This window comes from Poecile atricapillus, chromosome 2 (genome assembly GCF_030490865.1).
Source record: "Poecile atricapillus isolate bPoeAtr1 chromosome 2, bPoeAtr1.hap1, whole genome shotgun sequence".
NCBI classification, from domain to species: domain Eukaryota; kingdom Metazoa; phylum Chordata; class Aves; order Passeriformes; family Paridae; genus Poecile; species Poecile atricapillus.
Genome location: NC_081250.1, coordinates 120820083 through 120845050, shown reverse-complemented (window position 1 = coordinate 120845050; position 24968 = coordinate 120820083). Strand labels below are relative to the sequence as shown.

Genomic DNA, 24968 nt, shown 5'->3' with positions numbered 1-24968 from the left:
GTGCAGCAAAAGTTTCAGTAAGGTTATGTGCTTTCAGTAAGAGTATCTACTCTGGGGATGAAGGAACATTATTTTGATGCCCAGGTTGGATGTGAAAGGTGGCATGCAACATGAACATCTTCTTGCTGAGGCCTGGGTTACACATCACACTGCACCTGAGTGTGCAGACATGCTCAGCTTGTCCTAGTGACCAGGAGGACCAGCATCTCTCCAGCTGTGTGAAGTCATTGAAACTCAGATTAATAAATGAACGAACTGAAATTCAAATATGATAGGTTGAATATCTCTGTGTGTAGATCCTATAATTCTACATGTTACTTACCATATGTAAGTATGTTCTTGTGTGGAAACATGCTGTGTTTGTCTGGCTTGCCCTCTACTTTTTACTTTTTACTTTTTACCTATACAGAACCATGTTTCCTGAGCTTTTTATCAATGGAATATATTTTATCAAATGTAAGCAGACTGGTGTTTGACAGGCAGTTAACTGGAGTGAAATCCTAGTGTAGGCAAGCCCACATTACAGAGATGTATAAATGCCTTTGTTTATGTGATTGGTCATATTTCTCTCATTGCTAAGATGGCATCTTGAAAGTCACACCAAACTGTATAAGCTTTCTGGTGTTGTAAGTAATGCATACATTTGTGTCAGTTCTGAGATTAGAAAATGTTCCTGGATTTGAGTTTTTCCACAGTGCCTTACAGAGATACTTACTCTCACAACTTAACTGTGAGAGTTTCTCCATTTTTTCCTCTCTCTCAAGTCTGATTTTCTCTTTGCTCTCTGGTGGTTTCTGGAAAGGAAAGTTGGTGTGGGAATTTAAGTGGACAAATAACAGTTTTGAAACTGAGATTGGCAGAGGAGATTCAGTAGGAGTCAAAATATGCTTAACTCACTGTTCCAGAAGTACCATCAGCTGTAAATGAAAGCTGTTCAAATACAAAGTTTCCCATAATAATATCCTTTTCTGTGTTTTTAGATTTGCTTAATTTATCAGCTATGTTATTCACAAAGTTTTATTTTAAATCACAGGAGATACGAAACACTAAGCTTCAAAATCAGTCTCATAAGTTGTTAATAATTGTGAACTATGAGAGAAAAATCTAGATTAAATAAACAACTTCTGTGGGAATTTGGACTCCTTTTCCAAAGCAAATGTTTATAGGCTTAGTATTTTTGTAGCCATAGTTTAATACTTATTAAATGCATCATAGAAGGCTGAATGGATTTAGAATAACTTCAGGTTTGGTTTTTTGACTTAGCTACCTACCTAATACAAACAAAAGGATGTAGTAAGAGTGACATAGATAGATATGTATATATTCTGGCATTATATTTTGTTATTTAATTTTGTGTTTAAAGGGAAGTTTTAGTGATATTAACCTGCAAATTTTGTCCTTGAGTACTGAGAGTCACAAACAATTCTTGATAACTAGAGAAATAGAAACCCAGACCTGAAATTGCAATACAGTCTTGAAGGTTTTTTCGGTAGTAACACCTGTTTCCTCTTCGACAGTGTTTTGATGAAAACAGATCTTTTCCTTCTCTAAAAGTAGAAATTAAGCAAACCTGTAGTATATTAAGAAAAAAAAAAAAAAGGTACTTCCTTCTTCTGATATTTTTCCTCTGTAGTTTTATTAGAGCCTGGTTTTGCTATTCCTGGGCATATTAGAGGTGCTGACGTAGCCTAATCCATAAGCAGCTGAGTGAGTGGCTCTGTTAAGAGCCTTAGCCTATGGGAATACAGAAGGTAGGAGCCAGCCTACAGTGCTGGGGTCAGTTTGGAGGGGTTTTGGCAAAGTCTCAAGCAGAACTGAGGGTTTCTTAAACCTGTGGGTTTGAGTAGCTGAGAAAAACCTCTTTCTCCTTCAAGATGTAGGTGGATTTTACAGAAAGTCATATTAAAAAAAGTCTGTAACACTGAACATTAATGTTAGCCATTTATTTGATTGTTACAGCATGTGTTAAAGAGCTGCTGCCGCCCATTTGCAGCCTAATGTGTTTATTAGACAATCTTCCCAGTGGCATCTTGAAGTGTCTGTCAGGTAAAAAATTCATGAGCATTATTGGCTTTCAGGCTGCAAATGGAGTATGTTGTCTTCTTACTGTCTAGTACACCACTCTAAAGCCATTATACAGGAGTGAGGGAAAAGATTGAGGAAGGAGCCTTCAGCTTAAAAATGTGAGTAGTAGGTGTTGGAGCCAGTTTTCAGTTCTTTTATACATGGGCTCAATGGCATTTCTAAGAAAATTATGTTTCTTTTCTTAGTTATAGTTTGTGGAGTTGAAGAATAAAGTAGAGCTTGGTAAATACTGCCATAAATCTTGTTTTAATGTTACCTGTAATAGACTGTCTTTAAAATAAAAAGAATAGAAAAGATAGAAGAGGCTACAGGTGCATGTCAGATTTTAATACAAATCCTTTAAAGGTGACTAGAGTCTTTCAACTTGCTGCTGTTACCTTCCTGAAAGGAACAGAAATTCTGTTTTCCCTTTTTGCTTTGTACTGTGTGACTGTTGTAGGTTTTAGACAGCTTCATCTATAGTAAAAGTGATAGTGCTGTTTTGAGAAAGAAGCATACCCTTAAATAAATCAGTTTATGTTTTTAATGTGATGTTACGATCACCAACCAAGGTATTGGACATCTTGTTTATTTTGGCAAATTAACATTGTTTTGTTTGGTATTCCAGGTGTTTAGTGGTGAAGGACAGGAATATGTAAGTTGGTTGCAGAGGATGTGGCTTACTTATACCAGGGATTCAGGAGGTTGTTTTAATATATCTTAACGTCTCTGTCACATTTCTTAGTAGTGGATCTCTTGCTTAAATCTTATTTTATCAGACTATGAAGTCTTTTTTTCCCCTTGTTCCTTTTATTTCCATTGATTTTCGCCTCCTGTTTTTTTATTAATTTTCAAACGCTTCTTCATATCTGTCTGGATTTGTCAGGGCACCTGTGCCAAGCGAGTTTGCGTGCGAAAAGGCTGAGCTTCTCCAAGTGCGGCGCAGCGCGTGGGGCGGGTGGGCTGTGTTCACTGCCTGTGACTCTGACAGGTGCTCCCGTGGAACGTGCTGGGAGTTAAAGTTCCTCCTCAACTGACCAAGGAAAGGTTGGCCTTAGGCTCCAGGGGCCCCCCCTCTCTGATCTAATATCTTATCCTGCCTCTGACAGCGATTTCCTTTGGCGGCTGGGAAAGTGGCTAGCAAGCATTGCCTTCCTCGAAAAGGTTGAAGACTGCAGTATGTATCAATACTAAATATTTTCCAGTTCTGAAATGAAGCCAGTGAAAAAAAGAGTTCATAAGTAGGAAAAAATGTGAAGAATCAGAATTTGCATGTGACTTCCAACTTTCCTCTGGCTTCTACCAGAATTAATGTTATGCAGAGTACATTTCTAATCTTGAAACTGAGATAGAAAGTTTTCTAGTCATGGCAACTTCACAGGAAAAAAGGATGAGCTATAATGGCTGTATGTTTTGAGTAAACAACCACAGAATTATAAGCTGTTGTTTTCAAATCAGCTGTTAAAGAAAATTTTTTACCAAACTTTTCACTGACTTGTAGTATTTTTGGTCAGTCAGCAGTATTTTTCTGTTTGTTACTCAGTAAAACACTGGCTTTAGTAAATCTCTTTGATATGTATAGGTTGTATGTACACTAGTTTCACGTGTTGGTGGGCTGGAGGGGTGGTAGTATAGTACTGCTACCTGATTGTCCACTATATGGTACTTTACCTATTGTTTGCTACTTTTCAGGTTGAACTAGCGGCTTTGAAGGTGTAATCCTCATTTATTCTTTAACTGCATTTGTTAGGCTTATAATAAATCTGACAGTTTAACAGGCCTTGTTTGGAAGATGGCCTGTTCTGATAAGAGATAAAATGCACATTATCTTCTTCTACATTGACTCTGGATGATTAACTGAATTCACTGGTGCTGAGGATCAGTGTTGGAAAACTTATTCTGCATGCCATGTTCCTTCATGACATTTGAGGAGTTGAAGAGATGTAAAAATTCACACAAGTGATTTCAGCTATTTTCCTGTCTCCCACTTCATTGTGCCTCTGCTTTTCTTTCCCATTTGAAAGATGGATGTTTACTATTGCTTTATAATTAAGTTAAGTCTCTCTGTGTACTCCAACTTTAGCAGTTGCTGGTGGAGGATGTAAAGGAGGATGTGCTCTCACGACAAGAGCAAAGACTATTGTTTTATAACTGATAACAACAAAAACAAAACAAACCCCAAGAAAATAAAAGAAAAAAGAATTTAAGCATATTTCAGACTCTGTTATTTCAGTCTCCCAGGGTGTGGTAGAAACTGGTTAGGTGTCAATGAATGTAATTACTAATATGTACTCTCCTAAATATTTTAAATTTAATTTTTCAGTGTTTGTGATTTACATTTAACAGTTGGAATAATTAGCCAGTGGTTTTTTTACAAGTATTTTGGGTGCTTTGGCCTGTGGTAATGAAATGAAAAGAGAGGGAAAATGCACTTCTGGTCTTAAATATAAATAGGAAAAAAATATTAAGTTACCTGAGATGTCCTGTTGTTACGGGTCATCAGTAGGAGAGTAAAATTAGTACTTTGGATATTTTTAGTAATAATATATCTGATTCTCTAATTATCTCCTTCCTTGTAGGAAAATGCTACAGTGAATGTATTTATATTTCTATTGCTCTATTGCTCATTTATGCCCAGTGGAATTGAAGCTTAAGTCAGCATTAGAAGTTCAGGTCTTAGTTATTGTTGCAGTTCTGGTATTTTTTTGGGATAGGACACATGGAAAAAAACATAATATAGAGTAGAAGAATCTGTTACCATCACTGAAGGCAAAATACCAATTCCACACTGGGATATTATGTTTGTATTTTGGAGTGTAATACAGCTCTCAAACAACTTACACAATGAAAAAGGGAGGGCCTGGTGTTACATGACAATTCATTCTGCGAGACATGCATTCAAATTTAACTTGGTAAGACAGTTTCTTTTAAAAGAGAACTTACTTAGTTCAGTATATGACATATCATGATGCTCATTTTTTTCATTATCAAGCATGTTTTTATCTCTCCTCAAAGCAGTGATTACTGCTGGTTTTGTTTTTACTAATTTCCAATTTGGTTAATCATTTTTCTATACCTTGCTGAAGAACCCTTACCAACATTTTCTTGATTTTTGTATTTGTATGTGATAGAGCTGATATTACATTTCCACTACTTCTAAAACATCAAATAGATTGAATGGTTTAATTTCTTTATCTTTCTTCTTTCTGAAAATTCCTGTAGAGATGTATAAAAAGATCAGTGGAGCAGGATAAATGCAGCTTTCTAATCTAAGTTCCCTTAAGGGGAAGTTTACTGGAGTAAAACTTTGAGTCTCTGACTTGTCATTCTATTCATAATGTCTTTAGTTTTGAATTGTCATGCTCCCTGGAAAAATTCAGACTTCAAATGTGGGACTTCCGTTTTCTCAGCTGAGAAGTTCTATGAGTGGTTCAGAAAAGTTCTTTGAGTGATTCAGGAACCTAGGAATATCTAAAAGTGCTTTAAAAATTCCTTACTTCTGTTTTTAAAATACTGAATTATATAATGTTCTGAATGTTTCTGTTGTGTAAAACTGTTGGTAATAATTAACAACCAAGACATTTTGATACAGATTAGTTAATATGTATGGAGGAAGGCAGAAACCAAAAAGCTTAATATGTTATTTAGCTGCTTCAGTCCACAGATGTTTATTTCTGTGTCTAAAAATCATCTATCAATTCAGTAAAAAATCATGACATTTTTTGTTTCTTGCTTGGAAGATTCCCAGGGCCCTGTTCCTTGATACTATATGTGCCCAGAAGTAGTTTCTTCAGGGAAATGTAGTTTTAGTTTCTTGCTTGTGCATAGTACTTACACATTAAATTTGTTGAGGTACCTAAACCTTCTCAAGTTCTTCATTTAGCAGTATGCATTGGCCTTCATTGTGAATTAGCGCATGGAAAAATATGTGAAACAGCTGCTTTCTTTTTAAAAGACACAAGGAAACTGGGAGAATGTTTGCCTCTTTGACTTGTTAGAGTCATTGCTGAGAAATGGGAGATGGAGCTTTGCTACCCTCCTCAGCCAAAGGGAGTTAAACCTCAATCCCTCTGTCTCCAGTGTTTGAACTGCTTACTCGTGAGTTTAGTGGTATAGACCACACCCCTAAAGATTCTGCACTGCAAGAGTTGATCAGCCTTGCCCTCTTTGCTTCTTAAACATCCAGCTTTTGCAGCAGGTAGCCTAGTGCCCAGGAGGCTGTCCTGCATGGTGGGAAACACAGGCATGGGAGCTCTCTCTGAAAACTCCATCTCCATCACCCAGTTTCTGGCTGTTTCAGTTAAGACAGTGTTACAGAAGACTCTATCCACACCTTCTAAAAGTTGATTCTTCCTCATTTCTCCTAACTAGAGAATAGATTTTAGTTTCTGAATTCCAAAAGAAAACCTGACTTTTTAACTATCCCAGTCAGACCCTAAATACCTAGGGAGACAAGGGTTTGGGGCACATCCTTTTGATTTTAGTACTGTTTGCTAGATAGGGATGAGTGACTTTCATTTTAGCCTTTGAGATTTTTTAGATCTCTTTAATATCATCTGCCTAGCTCTCCACTTTCCAGGAAACCTATCTCTGAATTTTACATTCTGCTCTGGAGCACAGTCACCTACAAGACAAGAAAATGGCCTATAAAAATCTTTGGGGTATAGAACATGATTTTTAGTTAAGACATAAAGGAGAACAGAAAGCAAACATGGTAGTGGTAGTAGGTGGTATATTTCCAGAAATAAATTATGATGAGTGAGAAAGAAATGGGTAACTCATTCTAAGAATAAACTGGTAATGCTTCTGAGAAAAAGATGTAATAGCCTGTCAGTGCAAACAAAATAAAATAAATACATATATTATTTGTTTACAACTATTTGCTGTGTTTAATAAGGAGAGAAGAAGGTGCTAGTTTTGTAATTATGTTACCACTTATGTTCCCCATAATACAGAAGGATAAATTCTAGAGTTTATGGTGGGAGATGAGTTTTAATATGTCCTCCAAAGGCTGATAGTGTGGACCTAGTGGGATTCCTACAGAAGAGCATCAGTGTGAATGCAAGAATTGATTTATGCATTGGTGGAGCTACCGGTGAAACTTTGGTTTCCACAAAAATAAAACTTCCCTTTAAAGTAGGTCTGACAGAGTAGGTAGGAAAGCTGTCAGTAACAATGACAGCAAGTTCCATGAGAAATATTGTATCATGTCAGTTCTGTATGCTTTCTTGAGGAGGAAGGTGTTTTATAGAGTGGTGTCCACCCTAAATGTTTACCTTCGTACTACTTGGGAGGGAAAGGGAGTGAGAAGATGACTGTTGAAGGTTTGACAGGTATTTGTGAATTGTTATGCTTGTTTTTCTCAAGAAAAACAGCTGATTTACATTTCTCAGGTATTACTTGGGAAGCATAAAAAATGAAGGGATTCCCCAGCCTAATGTTCTTCTGAACTTTAGGTCACCATCTGAGTCTAGATGAGAGATCAGATCTTGGGAATGTGCAGCTTTCATCATGCTGACAATTTTTTCTTACCTTGGTCAGTGAAAAGTTTAGTTATTGAAACAGAGCTGCAAGGACAGTTCCAGCTCTCCACTGACAAAACTTCTGTTTAAATATTGTCAGTTTCCTTAATAGTATCTTACACCTTCCTCGGAGCTCTTATTTGTGATAGTTGTGAAGTTGCAAGGAAGTGCTTGGCTCCTAATCTATGAATGTATGTATTATATACATATATATATTATCCAGCTACTCCTGTAGTACTCCATCCTTCACAGCTTCCCTTTGAGAGCTGTGTCTGCTCTGCCGCAGAACCACGGCCTTCTTGCTCTTCTGCAGTGGGGTCTTCTCAAAATAATAGCAGCATGTATGTATATGTAGATATTGATATGCATGTATAGACTCAGTAGAGAAAAGGTAATTCAGATATCTTTCAAATACAATCTGATACCATTCGTGTCAAAGAGCAGATGGAAGCTATATGTTACAGCATGATACATTGAACTTGAGCAGTATCTAGAAGAAGGGAAATAACTTCCCTCTCTGCTCAAAATGGTTAAAAAAATACTGAGATCAGCTCAGTTGGTCAGAGCATGGAGTTAGTAACACCAGGGTTGTGGATTTGATCCTGGTATTCACTTAACAGTTGGACTCAGTGATCTGTTTGGGTCCCTTCCAACTCAGAATATTCTGTGAAATTTACTTTCAGTAAAATGAAATTATTTTTTATTTTTACTTCTAATTTAGGGCAGTGTTAGGTGGTGGTTAGTTCTGAATGTGAGATGGCTTCAACTCATCATTTGCTTGCTCAGGTTTCAGTGAGTAGCCTTTCTCAGCATTAACTGCTTTGACCTTAGTCTTTGGGCTGCTTCTGCCAATATCTGCAATGTCTTCACTCGGTTGGCTCATTGGGATTTCCAGTGTGAACATCTGATTACCAACACAGGCTTGCTGCTAGATTTAAAAAAAATGTCAAAAAGAAAAAGGGAAGGGCACTGTGTCTTTAACCCCTGGCAGCTCACTCATTAGGTTCAGTGCATGACTGACCAGGCCAGCAGGGAAAGGAACTGGTGGGACAGAAATGAAGGACTTGAAGGTGGTGAACTCCCTTGTTTTGATACCTGATTTCCACTTTATGCCAAAGTGAAATGATCATACAATTACAGGCTCCAGCTCTTATTTTAGTATGGTATGAATCACCTCCTGGATACACTCACCTCCTTCATGGCCCTCATTCTTCTTTTTCTGCTAATCCCAAACAATACAGGAGCTCTCTGAAATGTCCAGCAACACCTCTCTGCCATCATCCTCATAAAACTGCCAGCAACTAGGCAGATGCTGAGCTGGGACTGCCCCATCTTGCATGAATTTTTGATCATTTATATCGTCTTCCTATGTTCTCTGATGATTTCTGCCTCTAGAATATTGGTACTTGTTGAGAAATATGTAATCTGGGGTGGGCAAGTTTCATGTGCTTCTACAGGGCAAAGGGAAACCAACAGTTCGGAGCAGGGCAGGATTTCCACAGTCTGTTTATTGCACAGATTATGAGCTTGTGTTGTTTTACTACGTTAGCTTGACAAGGTACCCTCCTTATGAGGTAGATTATACAAAATACAAAATATTTATCAGTTCATCAGCGATCCCTAGTGCTGACAGATGTTCTGTTTCTACAGTTTTATACATGTACTTTGCAGGCATTATCTTCTGATTTTTAACTAAAGCTTCATGTGCTACCTTTTCATGTAGCTGGGACACATGTTTTATTTTATGTATTTTAGTTCTGCTGTATTTTTCTTGTTGTATGGCTCTATGGCTTTTTCTTTGTCTTTCATCATTCAACCTTGCAAATTTGCTATGAAAATACAGCAACCCAGGCATAAAATATATTTATCTCTTCTTATGTAACTGGTAACAATCAAAGAGATTATAATGCTTTACTTGCGCAGCACAAATTTTCTTCTCAAGGAGTTTTGTGTGGCATTTTGTGGGGTCATAAACACAGTGGATTTATTGGTGTCTTTCAAACAAGCTCTATTTCGGATTATGGATTTGCCAAGTAAAATCTTAGATGAGCATAGAATGAGAAACTTGGAAATATGAACTGAGAACTCAAGACTTTTCCACCATAACCCTTTCTTGTACTTTTTTCCTTTTAGTTGCTGATATGTGTTCAAGATGAGTGGGATGGGAGAAAATACCTCTGACCCATCCAGAGCAGAGTCAAGAAAGCGCAAGGATCCCGACCAGGTTGGACCCAGGTTAGACCATTTGCTTCTGGAAATATTAAGAGAATGAGTTAAAAAAATGTTACATGTGCTTCTGTTTTCCAGTTGGAAGATGACAAACAACATTCTTGCAAAGAGAAGTCAGTGCCAAACTACTTTATTGCAGTCATTCTGTGTTATTGAGGGTTTGGGATGGGGATGGGAACTATTCTCTTTTTTTATTATTTGTTTGTTTATTTTTGAATCCAGTATTGTGTCAAAATGCAGAATTTTGGTGACAGTTTAGGAGAGATGTAAAAATCTTTTTTAGCTTTCACTGTAAGAAGTCTTCAGTCACTCATTTTGTCAATCTGAGATTTTTTTTACCACCTCTGTTGTACATTATAATCTAGGTCATGTAAAATATTTTCCAGCTTTAGAGCAGCTCTGTAACCAACAGAAATACATTTTAAAGCATAACGACTCATTCATCATCTAAAGAGTGTTCACAAGGAGGCAGGGAGTATGGATTGCTCAGTTTAACTAAGCTGGTTTATTTTCTCATATACAATCACTATATAATACTCTTTGGATTCTCAACCCCATGTGGGAGGGATGCTTGTAAATATTCAAATCCTTCCCCACTCCCCCAAAATAATCTTGTGTTTTCAGTTTCTAATCCCAATCCTCTTTCAAAACAAAAACATGAGTGCTCGGAAAAAAATAAGTGACATCTTTTCTAATGCTCTTTTCCTTGTTCCAGAGGAAACCTTTCTGCTTGAGAAACTTGTAAGTTATATTTTAGTAGTGAGAGAGGGCAGTTCTCTCTCTGTTTTTGTTAAACTACTGTCAAATCTTTTGAAATCATCTTTGAGTTGGCCACAAGGCAAGTAAACTGACATTAAAGACAGCATTTTTATAAACTCCTCTTTCAGCCCTAAAAGAAGCACTGAGAAACGCAATCGTGAGCAAGAGAATAAATACATTGAAGAACTTGCAGAGCTGATTTTTGCAAATTTTAATGATATTGACAACTTTAACTTTAAACCTGACAAATGTGCAATCTTGAAAGAAACTGTGAAGCAAATTCGTCAGATAAAAGAACAAGGTAAGAAGACTAATTAATTGACTTTGAATATTTTGTGTTGATTATTTTATTTTTGGCTAACCTGATAGTCTCTTCAGCTTTTCTTTAGCAAATTCCCATGTTTTTCATTAATCAGGAATGAATAATGCTCTACAGTCATGTGAATAGAGTGTGCTAAGTATCATATTCAGTATTTATAAAATAAGCTTCACTGAAAATTTAGGGAGAGGGAAGATCGGTCAGCCTGATGGCATGTAGTGGAATTGAAATCACTTCCACAAAAGTTAACTATCAGATGGCTTTGAGGAAAAAAACCACATACTCTTACATGGATGATGAATCCATGCAAAAGAGAAATAATCCAGGAGCGTGGGGTATGTAAGTGTTCTGCATATTCGTTTTGCTTTCTTTTGTTGGTATGAATAGATATTGTGGACTAAATTATCTGCGTCCTTTAAATGATGACATCATATCCTCAACTACAATAGATTTGAAACTATTCTAATCTCTAGATAGGGTCCTGTTATAAATGTAAACCACAGAACGTGACAGTTTTCTTCCTGTTGTTTGTCTAGAAGATTAGTTTTGTATTTCTTTTCTTTTGGTATATTTCCTATTCAAAGAGAAAACCCAAATCTTTTAGAAACTTTAATTTTTTTGAAAGTGGGTTTTGTGGCACAGGTCTGTCTAGGCAGGCACATTGCAGGTGTTTGAGGCAGATTGAAATTCTTACGCTGGGTGCATATCATTTTTCTTTTAATGTAGAAGATGTATATCTCTTTGTAAACTGTGTTTAGAGTGATTCCTTTGATTTTCAAATGCTTTACATGTCTTGCACTTTTTCGCTTTTCTGTGGGAAAATAATTCTTCCTTTTCCATACTGTGTAAAATTATAAAATTGAAGACTTCATGTTTAATAATTTAGATACATAATTATCTAAATATATAAGTAGATCTATGGTTTTAGACATCAGTATATTCAAAGCTAAATGGAAAGTGCAAAGAGTCAGATTGTGTCAACTGCCTCCAAAGTGGCTCTAACTGATTAATCTTAGGGAGTGTTCCTATTTCTCAGCTTGTTCTCTTCCTTTTGCTGTTAGGTTGCTAGGATTTTTAAAGTGGATATTCTAGTGATGTTGCCATGCCCCATATTAGAAGTGTACTTGTTAACCTGACACAGTGCCTACCATTGTTTTGCACCTTTCTGTCTCTTGAGATCTTCTTTATCGCTATTTTTTTCATCCTTTTATCAAATTGATTCTTAAATTATTTTTTTTGCTGTCACCAAGCAACATATACTCCTTACCTTTACCTGAGAAAAGGAAAAGGACAAAAAAATTGTGTTTTCCCAGGAAGTGGGTGCACAAAGGAAAATCTGCTAGCAGTTCTAGAAAATCTAGTCTGAAAATCTGGCTCTAACTCACAGTAACTTTGTCAAATCAAGGGTTTTATTGTTTAGGACCAATGTGATAACAATAGTTTTATATTATAATTATATTTACTATTATAATTATTAGAATAAAATATTCACACTCACCAGACCAAGTTATATGTAAAATGTCGTCATGCGCCTGAATTGTGCCAAAGCTGAATGTGCAGTTTGTTTTTTAAGGTCATAAAGTCTTACTGGAAAACCAACTGAATATACAGTTTGAAGACAGACTAAACTACTGTGAGCACTGTTTATTTCAACAGGTAGAAGTAGTTTGCAACCCTTGAGCAATAAAGACACTAAATTGCTCTTTTTGATATTGATTTGTTACATGAGGTTTTTCAGTTGCGGACAATTAGATGTTCTGGTAACTGGGTATTCACATAAAACAGCTGGTACAGACTGACTTTAAGGCTCTTTAAGGGGCACTGCAAAACACTGAGGCCTTCAAGGTGGTCATTAATAACATCTCAGGGTCTAGACATAAAGATCAGAATATTTGAAATTATTCCTTTGAGCTGATAAAGGTTTGATACCTATTCCTACATAGAAGGTACTTCTGTTTTTTGTAATAGCAAATTTAAAAGGCTTTTGCTTTTAAGAAAAATTCAAATGACAGCATAGTCTGAAATGCAATATTATTTTGGAAGAGGCTTTTCATTAACAAAAATGTCTTACATATATTAAATGTCCAGATTGCACAAACAGTACAGTGTACCTCTGTACTTTTGTTGAGTGCCACAAAAAACCTGACATAAACAGTGCAAACAGGTTGAAGACCCAGTGAGGCTATTACTATTGCTCTCTCATGTTTTATAGGTAGTTTATCACCTCACATTGGGAATCCTGCACTTAGATATGCTCATCATTTAAATGTATTAACTTTTAGGTTGTTACAAATCTTCCTGATTGGTTTTCCACTGTCATGACCTGTTAGAACACCTTGACAGCAGTCAAAAACTTGCTTTGTGTATTTCTAAAAAAAAGTCTTTAAAATAATGCTATACTTGCATGAAGTGCCATGCGACTCAGGTTAAAAATAATATTTTATTACAGTTTTTTTGTTGATTTTTAGTCTTATGCAGAATACTTGTAGGACAAAACTAAATAAACATCCTGAAACTCTTCAGTGATTCTACACTGACATGGACATATTAAGATGGCTTAGTGGTCACACACTGGGTCTGCCCTGCATTTCTTCCAAAGCAGATTAGATTAAATCAGTGAGAACTGAATTTACAGTTTTCTTATCTAGAAGTTTTAGTGAAGAGGTTGTTTCTTGGAAATAAATACTAAAAATTTGAATTGCACATGAAGATCTAATTACTTACAAAAGCACAGTCTGTTGTAAATACCTTTATTAAGGTAAAGTAGTAAAGCTGCTGAAAGCAACAACTTTTCTTGCTGCTACTGAGATTTGTCAAGGAAACTTTATTCTAGGTTCTAGGAATGAGAACAAGGAAGGATGCAATGCAGATTGATATATGTTTCCCATGTCAAGCTAACTGGGCTGGTAGCTGAAAAAAGTAATAGATCTTTTGCTTTAATACTCTGTAATTTAGTATAATGTTATCCTGATCTATTTTATATGGAAATATAGACTTGGAATACTTTATCTGTTATCTTTATATCGTTTCTCACAGTATATACTTCAAAGATTCCTAAGTTGTGGTATGTTAGAGTTTCTGTTTATTACAATTTGAAGGCAAATTTTAAATGCATATGTAAAGCTGAATTTATTAAAAGAATTTAAGATATTTGGAAGATGTAACCATTGCATGAAGTTTTCATCTGGATTTTGAAATGGTTTTAGTACTTGGGAAAGTGATGACAAGTTCTTTTACAAAAGCTTAATTTTCTTCTGAGGACTTTTATCATATTATCTTACAATGATAGGATAGAGATTTTGTGAATGTCCAGAGGAGATGAAAAATTGTGATTATGGCATGAAGATGAAACAGAAGTTGTATTCATGTAAATCTTAAGTGGATATCTCTACTGGGAGTTGAGACTTGTGTTTCAAGCACTTGGGAAAAGATTCATTCAGTTTTTTTATTTATAACATAGAAGTAATTTGGAGCAGTTGTGTTACATGTTCTTTGAAGTGTAAGCTCTCCTGTTGTTTGCAGTCCATGTTAAGTTTCTTGGAAAGAGTAATAGTCATATATGTAGCAGATGTGTTTGTAATGTGTACAAGCAAGTAAGTTCTGATTTGCACATGCTTTATTTAAAAAGCTTGTGTTAGGCAAGTGTAAAGACCATTGGGAATTGGTTCCTTTATATGGCAGACAGGCAAGAAACTATAAAGCCATTTGATTGTACTTAAACAATATGCTTAGTAAAATAGTGTCTGATTGATTTTAGGATCCTATCTTATTTTAAGAAACAACTTCAGCATTTAAGACACTAATTTCTATTCTATAACTACTGCTGAAAATGTTTTCTCATATCTGAAGACCACACAATTTTGACAGCAAATAAAAGTAATCTGACTTTTCTTCTTCCTTAGTTGACAATCAGTTGAACTGTTTCCCATCAATCTCATTTGATTTTAGTCCTTTTTCTTCATTCTTGTCACCAGGCTGAGTTTCCTCATTATGGTACGGGGATTTTTTCTCATTATTTTTTGGACTGCTTTGTCTCTGTTTTGCTGGGTTTTGTGGGGTTTTGTTTTGTTTTGGTTTTTGGTTTTTTTTCTTCCTCTTTTGGAAATAAAGCAGGTTATAAAAATTAAAAAACCCTTTCCCTTAGTTTGCAGCTCCTTTTATCTGTCATGTTGGCCCCAGTCTCAGCAGGTAAATAACTTGTCTTTTAAAGCAGAGACTATTTGTCGCATTTCACTGTTTGAACAACTCTTACTTCAGACTTCCAAACTTCATTTTCTTCATTATCTAGTTGTGCTTTTAGCCTCCTGTCTAAATATCAGCAATGCAGTAGGTACGGGGGATACTGAAGATCACCTTAAGCTTCTTCAGCAGTTTCTCCAGCTAAGTCTCCTCTGACCTCTTTGGTTGGAGTGCTGAGGAATGCATCCTGACACAAGTACAAGACGTGAGGTTGTTGTTTTTTTCAAGTCCCCTGAATTTCTTTTATTAAAAGCCAGGTCTCCGTCTCTTATTTCTCTGCTATTCTCCAAGCCTTTCTGTCTTCTGTAGTATTTTTTTAAGATGGCATCTACCTGTCTTATTTAGATTCACTTAGAGTGGGATGTAATCTACTGTGGTAAAGTATCCTCAAATACAATTTTATATCACTTCCATTTTCCTGCAGTCCAGTTTTCATGTGTCACCAGTTTCTGAAGAAGTTTTGTGTTCTGTAGATCAGCTTTTCAGTGGTTCAGGGAAGGGATATTGGGTGGCAACAGCTGTTAATGTACACTTCTGAGTTGTGAAACAGGTCTTGTTTTCAGAATAGCCTTAAAAGACAGACCTTGGACAGAATGAATCACCCTGTGAAAGCAAAGTAGTGTTGGGAGAGGGAGAAGTGCTTGATTAAGAGAGACATGCATGGAAACCTGTATAAACTTAAAAAGAGGGCTTGTTGTTAATCCTATTTATCTTCTTTTTCTGGTTTCACATTTGATAGTAAAACCAGTTTTTGCTTCCCTGTAGCAGTACTATGTAATCACAGGGGCACTCCAGCAGATAGTGTATTGTTGCCTCCAGCACCAGTATGCAAGTAAAATTGCTTGCTAAAAGAAAGCAGCATGGTCTTAATGCTGTAATGAGGTGTTGTTTTGGCTGCTGCTACTTTTATCAGATCTGAGTTTAGATTCATATTTCACAAGGTATTTAAGCAACTGCCTAACTTTAAGCAGATGAGTATTCCCTGTTAAGTCAGTGGAACTACTTAAAGGTTCAAAGTTATGTACATAAATATCTTGCAAAATCAGGATATTAAGGCAAGAGAGCATATGCAGACTTGTGTTTTGTTTGTTAGTTTTTGTTTTGCAAATATTTTACTGGGTCAATTTTATTGTAATTATATTTTTTTATTAATCATATTTGAGATGAGTTATTCTAATTTTATGCCAGTTTTTGAATATTTTTACTTTTGAAGGAATTCTACATGGCTATCACTATTTGTATATACTGTATTTTCAGTCTGATAGGATTTTAAGACTGAATTAAGTATCACAGGAATTTGTGCTTGAAGTCATGGAATTTATGCAGAGCATTTACAAAAAAAAAAAAACAACAACTATTACTGAGTTTGCTTTGCTATCTACCTACAGCTGGGAGTGATGCACTGGAAGTGTCTTTGATCTTCCTCTGTACATTGTAAAGTTTTCTAGCTAAATATGCAGTTTATATTGACTTTACTACTTGCATTGGCTCCAAAGAACTACTGATTCACTGAAGAATTTAAAGTGGTTTTAGGTAATGTACACCATCAGTTTCTTTTCTTCATCTGATGAAATGTATCATTGGCCAGCAGAGCCATCAAGTGGGAAGCTTCCTGGTGTTTGCTTATTTTATTGGAGCTGTGTATCATGCAAAATATTAGATTAGACCATATCTACACATAAGCTAAAGCATTTTCACTATATTAAGATTCTTCTGTGTTATAATGTAATTAATACTACTTACTGAATAATAGCTGAAGACATTTTATGACGTACCTGTGGCCACACTGTGATCAGACAATTAAAAGAGGGGGATTGTTCAGCATGGGGTGGAGAAGGCTCTGGGGAGACCTCATTGCAGTTTTTCAGTTTGTAGGGGGGACTTACCAGAAAGACAGAGAGAGATGTCTTATTGAGGCCTGTGGTGCCAGAACAAGAGGCAGTGGTTTTAAGTGGAAAGAGGATAGAATTAGATTGGACATAAAGAAGAAGTTCTTTATTTTGCGGGTAATGAGGCACTGGAGCAGGTTGCCCAGAGAAGTTGTGGATACACCATCCCTGGAAGTGTTTAGAGCCAGATGGGATGGGGCTTTAAGCAACTTGGTCTAGTGAAAGATGTCCTTACCCATGGTGAGAGGGGTGGACTAAGTGATCTTTAACTCTCTCTTCCAACCCAAGCCCATCTGTAGTTCTGTGATTCTCTTGCTTCAAGAAAACAGGTAAAATGATCATCAAGTGTGCAGGCTGCAAACTGACCTGTGAAAAGTAAGTCAGCTGTTGAAAAGCCCTCCTGATCACGAGTTTCCATTTCCTCCCCTACCATGACAGTAGCATTTCTGTGTGATGAGCCTGAGCAGTGTTTTTGAGGTGTTGTAGAGGATCTGTCTCACCATGGGTCCTTGGTGGGGCCCCACTCCCACACAGGTCCAGGTGTGCCAGGGACGACTGAGCTGGGCCAATGCCCACAGCTGTCTTGGTTTTGTTGGGCGTTGCAGGGTGTCACGTGATGGCTGTCACCTAACAAGACATTCCTCTTGACCATGGGCTTCAGCTCAGTCAGTGATGGATGATTTCCATGCCAGAGATAATTTGCTTGAAGTTTTAGACTGAAAATCTAAGTTTGAGTTCAAGCTATGGGTCAAAGTTAAAGAGAATGTTCCTCTTAGCTGTTGAGGTACTGGTCTTTTCCAGGTAGACATAGTCATTACTGGCAAGTGCTGCAGGAAAACTTTCTTGTTTGTTTTGCATCCTACTTATAAATATAAGTAATATTCTTTGTTTTCTGTGGTCTTTGTTTTAATTTATAACTTCTGAATGTCCATGAGGAAAAAAAAATAACTCAACCTAGCAAAGCATGACTGTTCATATTATATAGCTGCAGAGATGATTGCAGTGTAAGAGGTTGCTTAACTTATGTGTAGATAAGGTCTAATCTAATATTTTGCATGATAACACCAATGCTGGAGAATGCTATAAAGAACTGAGCTGCTTCTCCTATATTTAACCTTCTTTGGGGGATATGTGTCAAGTGTTCCCTCTTTGTTCTTTACAGGAATATTTTCACTAAAGTTTTGGTTTAGTTACTTTAATACGTAATGATCATATTATGGTCTATGTACTACTGGGATTGTAGTTAAAATGTCTTGCATAAGGGAGATGGAGACATCTCTTGAAATTCTGGGTTTTGGAGGCCACCTCCTTGGTAAGTGTATTGTTCTCAGACTGCATTTAAATTGTCACTGAGCACTTTAAACTTCAAAATCTTACAGGTTTGTTTGGGAGGTTTTTTGCAGTTTATCATGTGATCTCTTATGAAGTGTAAATATTATAAATTCATTTAGCATTTTTATTTGAGGGGAAAATAAAATACAGAAATACAGACTGACATCCATCCCTCCACAATATGGACTAAGCTTTTGAGTCGTGTTTCTCACCAGCTGTTCTGTCTTCAGAGGTGTGGTCAGAAACAAAGGCTGAGTTTAGGTGCTAAAAAATAAATGCTGAGTTTAAGGGCTGAAAAAGAACTGTAGCCTTCTGATTTGAGTCTTAATGATTATGTTTTCAGTCCCTTGTTGCTGGGTGGTTTGCAGTGTAAAAGGTGCTGACTGTAGAACACCAAATCTTGCTGTGTGGTTTAGATTAGTGAATGCAACGTCTTAATCTCAGCAGCACATAAAGCAAGTAAATGAAGGAGACTTCATGTTACCTTGGCTCTCTGTCTGCAGCTTAATTTATGGAATAGCAAATTAATTCACTGTGAATAGTGATGATACTTCAGTCAAAAAAAGATCATCTATTTTAAGAAATCTAGCTTTTGTTACACAGCTTTTATCTTTTCTTTTAAAAGACTGCAGCTTGAAAAGCAATAATATTTACTCAAAATAGGGTGCAATGCCTTTCATACCATGTTCGAATCCTGAAAACCTGTGGATTCACAGCACATCGAAGAAGCATTGATCAAAGGCTTCTCTGTGTTCAAACTAGAACCAAGATCATTGCATCTGTTCTAAGTCATGCATTTTGTTACTGCTGTAAAATATTGTGTATGTGGACAGTTGGTTGGAAATAGGTGTCCTTGAATGTGAAATCACCAAGGATATGAAAAACAATTAAGTCATTTATTACTACTTCAACATTCATTTTCTTTTATGAAAACCCACAGTGGGCAGCTGGGGGAAAATGACAGACTGAAGATTGAAGGAAGACATGTCAAGTGATCAGTTGCTTGCTCTGTCATGAGCACTGCTGAGTTCATAGTGAATGCCCTCAGACAAACAACTAGCGAGTCAATACATACATTTCTTTCTGTTTGCTTTCATCATTATGGGGTGTTGGCACATCTCTAAGTATTTTACAGGACAAGGAGTACTCTTAATTCATTCACTGCATGCTTAAACACACACCTATCCTTCCCTTCTTTAACTTGCACAAGCTCAGAGCAAATGCCAGAAAGGGGAGACAGAAAAGTACATAAATTAAGTTCTGCTAAAGTGGATAACTCTATAAACCATAAATACATTAAATAGATACTCCATAAATGGAGATGCTTCAGATATGCCCATGTTATCTGAAAAAGTATCCTTATGCTCCTTTGGATGAAGCAACCATGTCGTACCTCCCTTCAGAGGCCCAAGTTGTCTCAGAGCAGAAATGCATGTCCCTGCATCTTGCTTTCCTCTCTGGCAAGGGCCAAAATGGAGCTACGGAGTGTGCCTCCCACAGAGGGACAGCACACAAAGGCAGGGTACAGCCTAACAGCTGGAATTTGTGACACTCATTCAGAAGGGGCAGATTGTTTAATGGGAAGTTAACAGAATTCAGGAGCAACTTCATGAAGAAATTGGTAGGTTCTGTCATTCCTCGCAAAGAATTCTGAATGTTCTTCAAAATATTTGGTGGAAGTTCTTGTCATAATGCAGGAGTTGGTGAAATATTTTGGGGTGTGTTACAGAGATCTGGCTAGGCAGGTAGAATGGTCCCTTGTCATCTTAAGATATGTGATCACAGAGAGCACTAGCCTTATACTGGTACTTTTTCTCCTGAGGCACAATTTCCTAGAAAGACTTGGAGCAACCTGCAGTTCCCATGATTCTTCTGAGGGAGATGTCTTCCAGAAACAGATTAGGTGTGGGCCTATATTCAACACTGAAGAGGAAGTGTGTTTAAATATAACATTTAATCTACTTGGAAATTAAAAAAAAAAAAGAGGAAGAGATATCAAGGTTGTAATTTCTAAATACAGATTGGAAAACTTAGAGGTACCCTCATTTAGATTTTCTTGGTTTGTTTGTTTTGATGTTTGGTGGAAAAATATCAAGGTATTTTGTGCCAATAACATAAAATTCTTCCTGTCTTGCTACTTTTGTATAAAACCTTTTGCCATCTTGGGTTGAAGGAAATATTTGAATGTTTGGGGTTTCATTTCTATCTTTAGTTGTTTCTTCCTATCGCCATTCACTCCTCTGAATGCAATGCTCCCTGTTACTAATTGTCAAAGGTGGAGTTTTGTATATTATGGATTTTCTTTATATTTTCAAATTTTCCTCCATTTTTTTAAGGGCTTTATTTTTAAGCCTGTACTGCTTTCTCTTTTCAGTAATTGTCTTGTGTTTTGTTTTTCACATCTTCCCCAGTCATGCTGTCTCTTGCCTTTGGTGTGGCTTGAGCCATAATTTTACGACCAGCAACACCATACCTGTGACGGTTTTATTCCGTTCACTATCATCCCTCTGATAATGTTTTTACTCTTAGCTGCTGCGGTAAAAAATCTCAAATAGTTTAGGGAATGTGACAAAAGTTACTAATGAGTCGTTGAGTGTTACACTGATGAAAATCAAAGATTATTGTGATTACTATTGAGCTTGAAAGTTGAACCACCATCTGTCTATCTGCAAGAGGTGCTGATTTTAAGTGAACATTGTGGTATAGATTGTCAGGCCATTGTAGTTAATGTTCAAAATATAATTATGTGTTTGCAGTTGGCAATCTAAAATGTAAATATGCCCAGTAAGCTTTTTCCCCTTTACTTTTTTTATATCAGTGATACAGGAAGAGAAGCCAGTCTGTAAAACTTTTATTACATATGACTGAGGGAGGATATTGGCTTTCTCATGGTCATTGTGAATTATGGTGCAAGAATACTCTTCCTTTCCCTGAGCTATGTGATGGTCATGGGCATTGCCATTTGCTCTTTCTTTGAAGCTCAGACAAGGAGCATATATCTTTTATCTCAATAGATTAAATGCTTTCCAAAGGAAGGGGTATGGTTTCTTCTGTTGTTTATTGTGGGGATTTTTGTTGGATTAGTTGGTTGGTTTATTTAATAAGGACTTTGGCCCCAGTAGTCTTAAGTGTTTAGGCTGAGGTGAACACGTAATACTGTGGAAATAACAGCTGTTATGTAAAAGATCTCACCTGTTGGTGCTCTAATGGGTAAAATGTAAAATGAGGAGCAGGCGTCCATGTTCCTTTCTGCAAGCTAGTGAGTAAATTTGAGACTGGAGGAAAATGTTCTGGATTGTCACTTCTGATGTAATGGGCGGGCTTGGCTGCAGACCTGCATTACCGGCCTTCATACCGAGGAGGGACACGGCTGGAGGCAGACCAGAATCTCCGACATTTCCTGCTTAAAGCTACATGTATTCAGCATATTCAGAGTGATGATTGACCAGCAAGGGCCCCTCACTCCCAGCCTGTGCCATGTCAGGAGTTTGGGGCTGGGAAGAGCAGCAAGGCTACAGAGCTTGCTGGGCAGCACCTGCCAGCACAGCATGGAGCATCCTTTCCACTGAGCTCCTGGTTGCCCACGGGGAACTGTTGGAGAGCTGTTAAAACAGCTCCAAGTTTCTTCTCAGAAGAGAACTGATAAAACTCACTGAGAAAAGAGAGAAAACAGGACCATTAGTGTTTAACCATTTTTCTGTTTATGGATTATACTGACATATTTCAGACTGGGTGCTGATCCCTGCTTCATGAATCTGAATTAGAGAAACAGAAACGGTAACACCCAATTAATTAAGTACAGTTCAGTCTGTTGAAGGGAGCCCATTTGTTCCTATCAGTGGTATTAGCAGACATTTTAAAATGTCTGCTAATTAATATGTGACAGAAAAAATTATTGCAATTGAGGTTAAAAGTGGCTTTGTCTGAATGTAAATCATAGCAACAAGATATGATTTTCTAGGGTAATGTAAAAAGATCTCTTAATTTTAGAGAATATTTTAAACAATGCAGGTTAATAATCATCACCTTTCTTCCCACATTCGCACTGTATTCATAATGTACCTGAAGTAATGTAGCCACTGTTGAAATACATGAAAATTATCTTAAGTACAGTTTTGTAGAGGACTTGGATTAGAAAAATCCCTGTAAATAACTAAATTGCAGAAATAAACACTTTCTTCTAAGAAGGTTTTGTTTTTCCATCTGCTTTCCTTGCAGTAATAGGAAAGTTTCTGTTTCTAAATTGCCTTGAAAAATTTGGCTGGGGCCTGTGATGGTGGGTTAGACAAGTAAGAAGAGGGGCCCAAGCTTCTATTTCTGAACACTGGGCTTTTTTAGAAGAAAACTTCACTTGTCCTTAATGATTTCGAGCTTTTTTGAAAAAGATTTATCTACCATAATCTGGACTATTAGAAACAGTAGGAGCCCTGTAATCCATGTTAACATGGACACATTAAATTAAACTTGTTTCTGTTCTTCCTTAGCTGTCTTCAATTATCTGTGCTCCATTTTGGCCTATGCTTTATTATGGAAACTTCTTTTCATGGGCTCGTAAGGAACCCATGATCCATTATATTTCTTTTTTGTGGACCACATTAGGTCTCTTGAAGACTTATGCAGTTGTCAGTGGCAATTTATAAAAGCAAAAAGATCCTTGCCTGTTGTTGTAGATGATCTGGTGTGTCACAAAGATTTATTATCAGCATCCTAAAATAAGACAGATATTTTGTAATCATGGCGATGTGGCATTCGAAGAAAGGGAGTCATCTGTTTCCTTTTAACAGCTGGTTGAGTACAGAAGAGTTAGGCTTCAAGAAACAAAGTCTGGCTAGATTAATACTCTTTCCTAGTATGTTATTTTGGCCTAAGTTTTGGAAACCTAAAAGTTTAATTAGCCTGGCAACTGCATCTGCAGATTCTAGTCTAAAGACTGTTAACCCTTATATCTTTATTTTCAAAATCTGGCTTGTGTTTTTACATGTCAGAGAACGAATTGGAAGGTTGTTAACATTTGTAAAAGCAATATATTATTTCTGTGATCATGGCGGACCCCTGTTTTGAACGAAATTATCAGATTCTGCCATATTTCTTGTCTTTGAAAACATTAGCTCAGCTGAAATGTTAAAGAACATTGGACTCTCACCATTTAGACATTCATATTAGTACTATTTTGAGAGATGAATTATCAAAATAAGATGAGGTTACTCATTAGGTAAATATGTAACACTTATAAAATTGCAAATGCCAAAAAATACAGTGAAATTTTCTGTCCTAATTCAGTACATACCAAAGAAAATAATTACTTTGTTAAATGAAGTGATGCCAAATATTTGTATCTAATATTTCAGTGCAGAGGTCAGTTAGCTTGGCTCTTTCTTTTGAAATGCAGCCATATTAATGTAACAGATTTTAAGTCAATACTGATGGCTGTGTGGCATTTGTTATCATGCACAGTTGAGTAGTTTACGTGAGTGTTTTGAAATCATGTAAATAGCAACAGATGCAAAACCGTTTCCTGGATGTGTTTGTGTATACAGCTATAGATACATATATTTGAATCTGCTTATCTGATTCTAGCACAGAATAATAAGTGACTGATTAAATTGAGGGTATTTTGGGGTAAGGCACTGACAGCCAATGTACTTAATCTAACATGTGTACTCTTTCATTGTTTGAGTACTGTATTTTAGGCGTTTATTAAATACTATAAATTACACTGTAACCAATTAGATATTTGTGATTATACTGGTTACTAGACATTCTTAGGAAATGTAAATGCAAAAACAGGACCCCAAAGTCCTGTATTTAAAAATGCATTTTAAAACCGGTGAAAATTACAAATTCTCAGCATCATTCTGGATTTTGGCCTTTTGATAAGGAAATTTCCTGGGCAGGGCACCTCTGATGATTAATTTATTTAGATATTTCTCTAATCAGTCAGTATACATTGGAAAGATAGTGTTGGTGGTCTTTTTGGGGAAAAGATAATATCTTTAAAACACAGGAATATATACATGTGCATTTAATTTTTCTGATTGCAAGTTATGCACAACCTTTAATTTCATATAAAAGCATATGTTGAACATACTCAAATATTTTACTAATAAGACCTGTCTAAAAATTTTGCAGGAGTTAACTTATACCCAGTTATATTCCTTTCTACCTTTTTGAAAACCTAGTGGAAAAGGTTAATGTTGCAGCATGTCCAGGGATTCAACAGGTGATGGTCATGATGGAAGCTTAATTCCATGTTTCAGAGATGAAAAACAACTTTCCACTCACAATGTGGTAGTTTGACACATCACCACAAGTTTAAATGAGGCATGGGGTGAGAAATAGTTTCTGGATTCAGGGTTCCTTTCAGTCTTAGTTTAGGTTTCACTTAAGGGATAAAATAGCAATTGTCCTTTTTTGTCTTTACTGATAAATAAAAATACTAGAAATCATATCACCAAAGAAATTATTTTAATTGCTGCATTGTTTCATATTTTTATTGTGTGCTGGAGATGGATCAAGCCATCGAGGATTTGGGGTCACAGATAGGCCACTTTAATCTTCGCTTGAGCAGCAGCAGTGAGAGGATTGTAATTCTGGGTTTTACTTTAGACCCCAGTC

At 36.5% G+C, this 24968-nt stretch overlaps 1 protein-coding gene across 8 annotated transcripts in view; it reads left to right on the top strand.

Annotated features, from left to right (window-relative positions):
• Positions 1–24968, top strand: part of NCOA2 (nuclear receptor coactivator 2) — a 184580-nt gene that overhangs the window by 103819 nt on the left and 55793 nt on the right. For all 8 annotated transcript variants that reach the window (XM_058830789.1, XM_058830791.1, XM_058830794.1 and 5 more), the window contains 2 exons: positions 9720–9821; positions 10703–10875. In XM_058830789.1, coding sequence (XP_058686772.1) covers positions 9739–9821; positions 10703–10875 — 256 coding nt within the window. In that variant the 5' untranslated portion in view covers positions 9720–9738. The remainder of the gene's footprint in view (positions 1–9719; positions 9822–10702; positions 10876–24968) is intronic.